We start from the raw sequence: 10,711 nt of genomic DNA on the forward strand, positions 1-10,711 counted from the left end.
TTACTTATTAATGAGCCCCGGCCAGATACAATAGGGCGACCTGGTGGGTTCATTAAATCTTTGTGGATTTTTGGTAATATATATAAGCAAGGAGTAACAGGAAATTCAACAGTGAGAAATTTATGTAGCATTTGATCAATTATATCTTCATCTAGAGCTGTTTTAATAAGTGAAGTAATTCTTTTTGAAATATCCTGTCTAGGATCATTTTTTAGTACTCTATATACATTGGTATCTGCTAGTTGTCTGTAACATTCTCTCAAGTACATATCTGAATCCATAACCACGATTGCTCCACCCTTATCAGCAGGTTTTATAGTGAGATCATGGTTATGGATCAACTCATCTAATGCCACCATATCAAGAGTAGTCATATTAGGCTGTTTAAAGCTCAATTCACACGTTTGAGACCTAAGTAAAGCAATATCTTTCTGTACTAGTTCTCTAAAGGTTTCTATCGCATGTGATGCTATAGGAGGTTGGAACACACTCTTATTAAATAACCCCAGTTTTTTAAGTGATAGTATCGGAAGGGTATCCTGTATTACTGTATTAACCGGTTGTGTTTCAAACCAGACCTTCAATTTAATAGATCTGACAAAACTGTAAATATCCAACTCTAATTGAAACCAATCAATATGCTGATTAGGGCAAAATGACAACCCTTTTGATAATAATTGTAATTGTGTATGAGACAATTGACGTGAAGACGTGACTATGTGGTCCCATAACTCTGGGAACAAGATCGTTCTGAGTACTTGGTTGTATACAGAGGTCTTTGAACCCACGTGTGGATCATCTTTAAAAGCCGATATAAAGCTACTTTTAGATATTCCTAATATCTCCATCACTTACTATAGGGAGCATTTACTAATATATCTGTATTTTTTACATTCATGACTTTTTGACTGACATAGCCGTGTCAATGGATGTTTATAGTAATGTTACAGCAGTTGCTTAGCAACTTACGATGCCATGATACATGGGGCGACTCAGTGGAACGCATTGACACGCATTACATCATATGGATGCGATCTATGCTCTCTGCTGCGGAGTGATGATTTACTTCCGCCTCGGGGGATTACACTGATGTGTCGAATTTCAATTACCACGAGGGATGCAGCAGAGTGCTGCAACACACTTGAATGGAGTAGTTGAGTCTGAAGTTCTGATTGGTGAGTGAGGATATGCCAATGGATTTTACACCACTGCTGCATAAATGATTATAATGTAATCAGTTGTTTTTAATGTTTTTGTTATTATGTATTGTTATTCACGATGTCACATACACACTTCTGTATTTTCTGTATCATGTCTATGTTTATGATGATACCGTACACAATATATGATGTTTGTTTTCATACACTTTGTATTTGATTGTTTTATAATGAGACTAATTATGTAAAAGAGTCTCAAACATATATAAACTTGCTGAGTAGATGTGTCACTAGGCTTGATAAAGATCCTATTGTAGGATTGAAACGTTGCTGTTAGTTTGGATTGAATAAACCACCATTTTTTTCATGTTGGAGTGCTGCAAATTTTCTTCTGCTATATATCATTATACGTCCTAGGATCGGGACGTTTTGCTGGGCACCTGGTCGATTATTCATTAGTGAGTGCTGCTGTCTTCTTGTGTGCTATATCTGGATTCCATTAGCTTGCACCACGTTTTTTCAACCATCATTTACTCGTTTAACATGGAGCAGGTCAATATACCTGCTGGGAATGTTTCATCCAATACTGCTGCTGTTTTTACTGAAGAGGACATTGAAAGAATCCTGAGTGGAGCGGAGGGTGATGTGTCATTTTTAAGTGTTCCTTCTATTACTGACATCAAGAGAAATCTGGAATTTGAGTCACGACGTCTGATTAATGTTGAATTACATCTACTCACATTGGGACAATACTATAGAAACAACATGATCCCACGGGGGATGAGAATTTTACTTAAACCAACGATGCATATGCAACACGAAGAGTTCAGGAATAAAAATGAGCAACTCGCAAGCAAATATGCCTTGGAAACCATATTACTTAATATGGATTTTTTGCAGAGAGATCTGAGATCTTTAAGGGTGAAAGTACAAGATTTGGAGAACACACTCAAAACGTTGGTGCAAACTGATGATTTTAATGTACACATGGAGAAATTACGTATGACGCTCAATAAAGTGAGGATGGATATAGAAGAAACCAAAAAGAAGAAATGGTTCCGTGATCAAACAGATTATTCTATGGGACGTGTTTACACTTGGGACAATTCTCTCAATTATGCTGATGGAGCCTTTAGACGTGACAACAAAAGAAGCAATGAACCGGCTTTCAATAAAAGCGATTCCCGTAATCAATTCCATACTAAGAAATATCCTCCAAGTAATAATGAAGATTTTTTAGATTCCAGCCCACTGGACAAATCAAAAAGAAGAAAACCAGACGAGCAGGTCGTAGGAGAAGCAGAGGAAGGAAGAACCCGTTTTCAAAAATCTACTCATCAGAAAGGGCAGAAACCGGTGCAGGACAGCACCAAGAGGACTCTGCCCAAACCACAGTGGTAAATATCTCTCAACATCAATTGTCTCATACACAATTACAATTATTATCAAAAGGGTTGTCATTTTGCCCTAATCAGCATATTGATTGGTTTCAATTAGAGTTGGATATTTACAGTTTTGTCAGATCTATTAAATTGAAGGTCTGGTTTGAAACACAACCGGTTAATACAGTAATACAGGATACCCTTCCGATACTATCACTTAAAAAACTGGGGTTATTTAATAAGAGTGTGTTCCAACCTCCTATAGCATCACATGCGATAGAAACCTTTAGAGAACTAGTACAGAAAGATATTGCTTTACTTAGGTCTCAAACGTGTGAATTGAGCTTTAAACAGCCTAATATGACTACTCTTGATATGGTGGCATTAGATGAGTTGATCCATAACCATGATCTCACTATAAAACCTGCTGATAAGGGTGGAGCAATCGTGGTTATGGATTCAGATATGTACTTGAGAGAATGTTACAGACAACTAGCAGATACCAATGTATATAGAGTACTAAAAAATGATCCTAGACAGGATATTTCAAAAAGAATTACTTCACTTATTAAAACAGCTCTAGATGAAGATATAATTGATCAAATGCTACATAAATTTCTCACTGTTGAATTTCCTGTTACTCCTTGCTTATATATATTACCAAAAATCCACAAAGATTTAATGAACCCACCAGGTCGCCCTATTGTATCTGGCCGGGGCTCATTAATAAGTAACATCTCTATCTTTGTGGACAAAGTGCTGAGAAATTTTGCTATTAACTCCAAATCTTATATTAGAGACACCACTGATTTTCTACAGAAATTAAAATCTATAAAACTACCAGAGGGGTCCATTTTGGTCTCCTTTGATGTTACATCTCTTTATACCTCGATTGATCACAACAAGGGTCTTGATGCTGTACGACGTAAATTATTGACTTCTGACTATGACAATGCTACTTGTGAGTTTATTATTTCATTAGTGGAACTTATTTTGACATCTAACTATTTCATATTCAAAGAGAGTTATTATATTCAGTTGAAAGGAACGGCCATGGGGTCTAACATGGCTCCCACGTACGCCAACATTTTCATGGACAACATTGAGGAGGGGTCGGTCTATGTATCCCACCACTTCTCACATGTTTTGAAGTGGTGGCGATACATAGATGACATCTTCCTCATTTGGACTGACACTGTCACTACATTAATTGATTTTCATAGGTTTCTTAATTCAATAGATGATGATATTCAATTTACGATGATACATTCTATGGATAATATCCAATTCTTGGATGTTACTGTATCTATTGTGAATAATATAATTAGAACTAAAATGTACACGAAAGAGACCGATAGGAACACTCTGTTACGATTTGATAGTTGCCATCCGAGAAGTATGGTAAGGTCCTTGCCGTACAGCCAAATGATTAGGGCCAAACGCAATACCGACAGACAGGAGGATCTTGATATATCTTTAGACACTATGGTTAGTAACTTTTTACAAAGAGGTTACCCCAAAACATTACTGTGGACACATAGAAAGAAGATTGATAATGTAGCGAGGGACAGTTTATTGCAGTCTAAAAAACCGTCAGCGCATGGAAAACGGAAACGTATTCCATTTATCTCTACTTATAATGATAGAAGTGGAGACATTTCCAAAATTATGAATAGACATTGGCCAATTATTAGCAATAGTTTTGGACACATTGATGTATTGAATAATGATCCACTTATGTCCTATAGACGCCCACAAAATCTTCGAGATAGACTGGTGAAAACCAGAATGCCAGATCATAAGAAAACGACACAACCTATTTTTAAACCACTAAAACCTGGCAATATTCCATGTTACAGATGTGTTAATTGTGCTTTGATGTGCAAAGGGGAATTTTTTAGACATCCGTTGACTGGACAACAGTTTAAAATTAAACACAATTTCACCTGTGACTCAGAGTGGGTCATACATGTGCTATGGTGTCCCTGTGGCCTCCTTTATGTGGGTGAAACCACCTGTTCCTTTAAAACTCGTCTAAACAATCACCGTTTTTCTATACGTAAAAAGAAACTTGATTTACCTGTAGCTAAACATTTTTCGGAACATGGTCACAATGAAAGGGATCTAACATTTATGATTCTGGACCATGTTCCTCCATTACAATTTGGTGGTGATCGCCATCTGGTTTTACACAAAAAAGAATTAAGATGGATATTTTTACTGAACTCCTTAAAACCTTGTGGACTTAATGTAGAATTTGTTGTAGATAGAATAGCCTCATGAGCTCCGTTCCCTCGTGTTCTCTTGATGTTCTCTTCAGTATGATGATTGTTGACACATTAATATCAATATCTATATCTCATATTTACTGTCAATGTCTTATAAATACTAAAAACAATTATGTTTTGTATTTTTTTAGATTGGAATACCACTCCCAACAGAACTTCGGAACTTCTTTAATTATTTTTCAATGTTATTGTACTATGATATTTGACGGGGCTATGTTCAATGCATCAAGTCTTATTGCATCAATAAAATATGTTTATTATTTGTTGAATTGTTTCTAGTCTCCTATTAGGTTTCTAAGTGATAGAGAGATATTAAAAGCGAGAGGGATTCTCATGCATTCTTTTGTCTTATGATATATCATATCACTAGTGTGATAATATGGGTCCGTTACACGTATGAGGATAATGTGACATCCTGGACACGTGAAGACGTGACTATGTGGTCCCATAACTCTGGGAACAAGATCGTTCTGAGTACTTGGTTGTATACAGAGGTCTTTGAACCCACGTGTGGATCATCTTTAAAAGCCGATATAAAGCTACTTTTAGATATTCCTAATATCTCCATCACTTACTATAGGGAGCATTTACTAATATATCTGTATTTTTTACATTCATGACTTTTTGACTGACATAGCCGTGTCAATGGATGTTTATAGTAATGTTACAGCAGTTGCTTAGCAACTTACGATGCCATGATACATGGGGCGACTCAGTGGAACGCATTGACACGCATTACATCATATGGATGCGATCTATGCTCTCTGCTGCGGAGTGATGATTTACTTCCGCCTCGGGGGATTACACTGATGTGTCGAATTTCAATTACCACGAGGGATGCAGCAGAGTGCTGCAACACACTTGAATGGAGTAGTTGAGTCTGAAGTTCTGATTGGTGAGTGAGGATATGCCAATGGATTTTACACCACTGCTGCATAAATGATTATAATGTAATCAGTTGTTTTTAATGTTTTTGTTATTATGTATTGTTATTCACGATGTCACATACACACTTCTGTATTTTCTGTATCATGTCTATGTTTATGATGATACCGTACACAATATATGATGTTTGTTTTCATACACTTTGTATTTGATTGTTTTATAATGAGACTAATTATGTAAAAGAGTCTCAAACATATATAAACTTGCTGAGTAGATGTGTCACTAGGCTTGATAAAGATCCTATTGTAGGATTGAAACGTTGCTGTTAGTTTGGATTGAATAAACCACCATTTTTTTCATGTTGGAGTGCTGCAAATTTTCTTCTGCTATATATATATATATATATATATATATATATATATATTCAATAGATATATTTAGCTTTTATTATATTCGCCTTTTTTTCAGCTAAAGGGGTTTTACAATGAAGGACATTTATGACATATCCACAGGATATCCTCAAAAAAGTGGTAGGACAACAGCACACATCTCCAGGTCTTCAATTAAACATTATATTTATTGTCAAAACATCCGCAAAAGTAAGGCAACGTTTCAACCCACACACACTGAGAAGACATATTTGTGCGCAATTGAAAAAAGGGGCATTTGTGTTTTATACTATATTTTTGGTCCAAAAAAATTAACCACACACGTCCAAGTCAGGTGTCCTTATGATCAGGATAAATGAAAAAATATATTTCAATACATTTGTATGATACAATTACTTTTATTTTCAAACTGTTACATTTTAAATGATAAAAAATCTAAATTTTTCTTTTTTTTCTGTCTTTCCACGGCTATAAAAAAGTAATAAAAATGTTACCTATAGATATATACCACAAAAAGGAAGCACTACATGCCCCAAGAAAACAGTGCAAAATTCACATCGATACATAAAACACCTATAGAGTTATACTGCGTTACATCTGTGAATAGCAAAACTGCGAAAATTGCTCTTGTCACTAAGGCTTAAAACACCTTCGGTATTAAGGGGTTAAAACTTTAATCAAGTCTTGTAGATAAATATGAACCCGGTGATGTATGTAAAAATCTGTATATTTTAAAGATCTCTACCATACTTAAAGGGTTATTCCCATCTTTATAATTCTATTTATTTTGCTCAACCATGCAAAGATATACATTTTTGTAATTACCTTTATTTTTCTAAATGATGTACTTTTCCTGGGATTTCCTCTCAAAGTCTTGTTCGTTGCATCTTTGTTTCTTCCTCATTGTCCAGGCATCCGGCCAACACTGTTTTCCTCTAGTGGTGGCCGCGCTTGCGCAATGATATCCTCTCCGTGCTTAGGAGAGGATGTCAGTGTGCTGATTAACGCTATCTAGCTGGAAAAAAAGGTAGTTAGGGAAGGAATTTTTTACAAATTTTTACAACACTAGATTTAGAATTTTATTTAGGTTTAGGATGCATTTAAAAAAAAAATATGACTCAACTTGGGAAAAACCTTTTAAGTTCCTTCCTTTGAAATGTAATCTTTTTCATGAAATACCTTCAGGGATGTACAAATTGACCAAATTAACTGCCGGCATGATACATCAATAGCATAGCTCTTTTTGCGTAGTGCCTCCGTTCTCATTCAAAGTGGCTACTGCTATATCTCTAGATATATAAGGTGCAGAGGTAGTCTTCACACTCAGACCCAAGCCCAAAGAGACCCCTCAACCACAAAAAAAAAGACACCTGTATTATAAATGGCACATGGAGGAGGGGGGCCCTGTTACAGATTTTACTTTAGGGCACAGTAGCTTCAAGCTAGTCCTCTAAATACCTAGCATTGCTTTACATAATGCAACTAAGACTATGTTCACATCTGCGCTAGGTTTTCAGTTATTCTGTTCCATCATAGAAACAGATTAATCAGAAAAACTGAAGAATCGGATCCATTGCATGACGAACAACAACGGTGTCCGACGGAACCCAATTTATTGGTTTTCGTCAGGTTTCCGTCCGTTGTTTTGCCATACAAAATAGTGCTGCATGTTGTGCTATTTTATATGTCCAAAACAACGAAATGTTATACAGGGGCTTCGCAGATGTGAATAGAGCCTAAGCACCACATTTTTATTTTTTGTTAAACATTTTCTATGGCATAAAAATTGTTGAGCACTCAAAAGACCAGAAGACTAATACTTACCATTACACGCATCACATTTTTTCAGCCACATTTCTAGAATGGTCATAGTGCTATGTAGGTGGGTAAAAGTCAATAAATTTGTTGTTGAATATAGGTATTATAAGATTTTATGGCAAACTAATTAATATTTCAAGCTGGGAGTCTACTTCAAAAAAGGAAGGCAATCAAACACTTGTTTTTCCTTCCTTAACCAGAAATGTCACATCATATAAGTTCAAAGAATGTGTTTCCCAGTCACTTGTCAGGTACATAAAACACTATTAAAGTAACAGTTCCTTTTGCGGTCACAGAACAATAGGACAATGATATTTGAGGTCCCTGATATACATGTGAATGTTTTGTGCTGCCACTACTCGATGCAATAGGTGTGTTGTGTAAGGACAACATATTCTAATGAGAGTTAAATGACATCCCTTACTTTTTTAGCATAAAAAAAATCGTACAAAAAAACGATTTGAAGAACAGAATGCAAGTGATGCTGAGGAATAGCTAATGCATAGAAAACAGATAAGAATCGTATACGAAAATGCTTATTTTTCATGTTTCTGCCCAGTTCATTAAGGCAACAAAATAACTGAAACAGATTTAGCAAGCACCAACTTGCCAAATGGCGCACTACTCTATTTCCGTAGGACACCATGGTGAGCTAGGACTTTTACGTAACTCACCATTCTAGAACAATATTATAACGTACATAAATAGAGTAGCGCAGCCTGTGTTAACTTGGCACTTGCTACATCTGTACATACATTTGGGCACATACATTTATCTATGCAGTTTGCAAGCAGTAAAAATCACCAATTGAGGAAGACCACGCAACTGCGATAGGGCCCGTGGGCTGGATAGTTATCAAGGATTGCAGTCAATTGATAACGAATTTTCCGGGCACAGAAAATTTTACATAAATCAATCCATCATCCAAAAGCTAATAACTTACTAATATATATCTTGCTTTCCAATGCCGGGCTTTGTATAGGAAGATAAGATAAGCCCACGTTTGCAATGATTTGTCGTCAGTGAAGGGAGGGATAGGCCTCATGCACGCTTCCGTCGGCCGTTGAACGTCCGTTATTGACGGTCCCGTCACACACGGGCTGCATGCGGACGGCTTCTGCGTGCAGCCCATTGTTTCACGGACCAAATTCAATGAGAAGGCCGAGACTGTTCCATTAAAACCGGGCAGGAGTAGGACCTGCCCTACTTTTGACGGAACGGCTCAACGGTTTCGTTAAAACAACGGAAGTGTGCATGGCCGCATTGAAATGAATGGGTTAAGGGTGCTATCATTGACAACAATGGATAGCACCCTGAAGGAAAAAAATGGAGTGGGCATAGAGCCTTAGTCCTGCTCATAGTGCAGACAAACTGAGACAACACATCAATACAAGATGAGGAACTACTGAACTTCTGGCAACAGTAGGAGTGAGATATGATGTCACAAAGTGCTGCATTGGGAATCAAGATGGATATTTATAAGTTATTATCTTTTGAATGATAAATTGATTTATGTATAATTTTCTGTGCCTTGAAAACACCTTTAAATAAATCTACAATTGTCTAATGGCTTGAATTACTATTTACGACTGCTATAAGCACCCGTACATTTGTGCCACTAATGTGCATCTTTTTTAAGCTTTGTCTTTGATAAATGAGTCTAAAAAGTGCATTTACAGATAGTCCATGTCTATTTTTTCTCGCCTGTTTTTTTTTGTTTTTCTTTAAGTCAGAAGATAAACTTTTTAAGCTGTGTATTTTCCGCCAAAATCAGACTGAAACTGAATAATAAATGTGGGCCTGTGTGCATACAATTCTACACCTAATAGCTTGATGCAAAAGACAGAGATGGTGTTATATCCCTTTTTTTCATGAGACGTCAAAGAGGTGTGTCTTATACAAATATGCCCCAAAGTGGGCGTTTCTTAGAGGTTTTGTGGGTTGAAAATGTCCCACGAATGAAGATTTAAATCTTGGGAGGTATGTCTTGTATCACATATTTATGTAAACACACATACACGTGTATTTTATTATGTTTCCTTTATTATCCTTTGTTTGGATGCAACCACTGTTCCTTCTTGTTGGCTACATTTTATATAGATCTGTAAGGTAGTCTATTGTCCTGTAATGCTCTTATTATACTTTTTTGTGAAATTGCACTTGATCGTCTTCTAAGCTGGAGCCTGACAACTTTCTGGCCTTGATTCCTATTATTATTACACCACCTGCTGGCTTCTAAATGAAAAACAATCTGTTTCAAAAAGGAAAAAAAAAATCATTGTTTTCTATTGTTTTCTATAGTGTTAAATTAATTTGCAACTTCCAAATAAAATGTGTGTATATATGCTTTAGGTTTGCCCATGGTTCACCAGTACAGATTGTTATAATGCTGTATAACTTATACTTAGGCTAGATTCACACGAACATGGGGGCACTCACACGTGAAAAAAGTGATGTTCTTCACGTCCGAGGTTCCCCCGTTTTGTGAATAAGGCCTTATGCTTAGAAATGACTACTATAAGGCTAAGTTCAAACACATCATAGAAATGACACACTGGAAGCAACCTAAAGAGCCGCACCATAATCCGCAATGAATTCCACACTTGTTACACGTGGATTTTGTTGCAAAAATATCTGCAGATTTCACTCTTTGCATAGCAATAAATGAAATCCGATTCATTTTCCCAACAGATAGGGTATGCTTAGAATCCCCTGTGAATTTTATACACTGTGAGTGGTGAGAGGTTTGTTAAAGAGGATCTGTCACCAGTTTATCAATTCCTTATCTCCTA

The 10,711-nt window shown here is 36.4% G+C and overlaps 1 protein-coding gene across 1 annotated transcript; it reads left to right on the plus strand.

Moving 5' to 3' along the window:
- Positions 1-1,509: 1,509 nt before the first annotated feature.
- On the plus strand, positions 1,510-5,039 carry LOC142740826 (uncharacterized). The gene is made up of 2 exons (XM_075850249.1): positions 1,510-2,554; positions 4,959-5,039. Coding segments are annotated over exons 1-2 (855 nt in total). The 5' UTR covers positions 1,510-1,700; the 3' UTR covers positions 4,960-5,039.
- Positions 5,040-10,711: the final 5,672 nt, after the last annotated feature.

The sequence above is a fragment of the Rhinoderma darwinii genome, chromosome 2 (genome assembly GCF_050947455.1).
Source record: "Rhinoderma darwinii isolate aRhiDar2 chromosome 2, aRhiDar2.hap1, whole genome shotgun sequence".
In the NCBI taxonomy this organism is placed as follows: domain Eukaryota; kingdom Metazoa; phylum Chordata; class Amphibia; order Anura; family Rhinodermatidae; genus Rhinoderma; species Rhinoderma darwinii.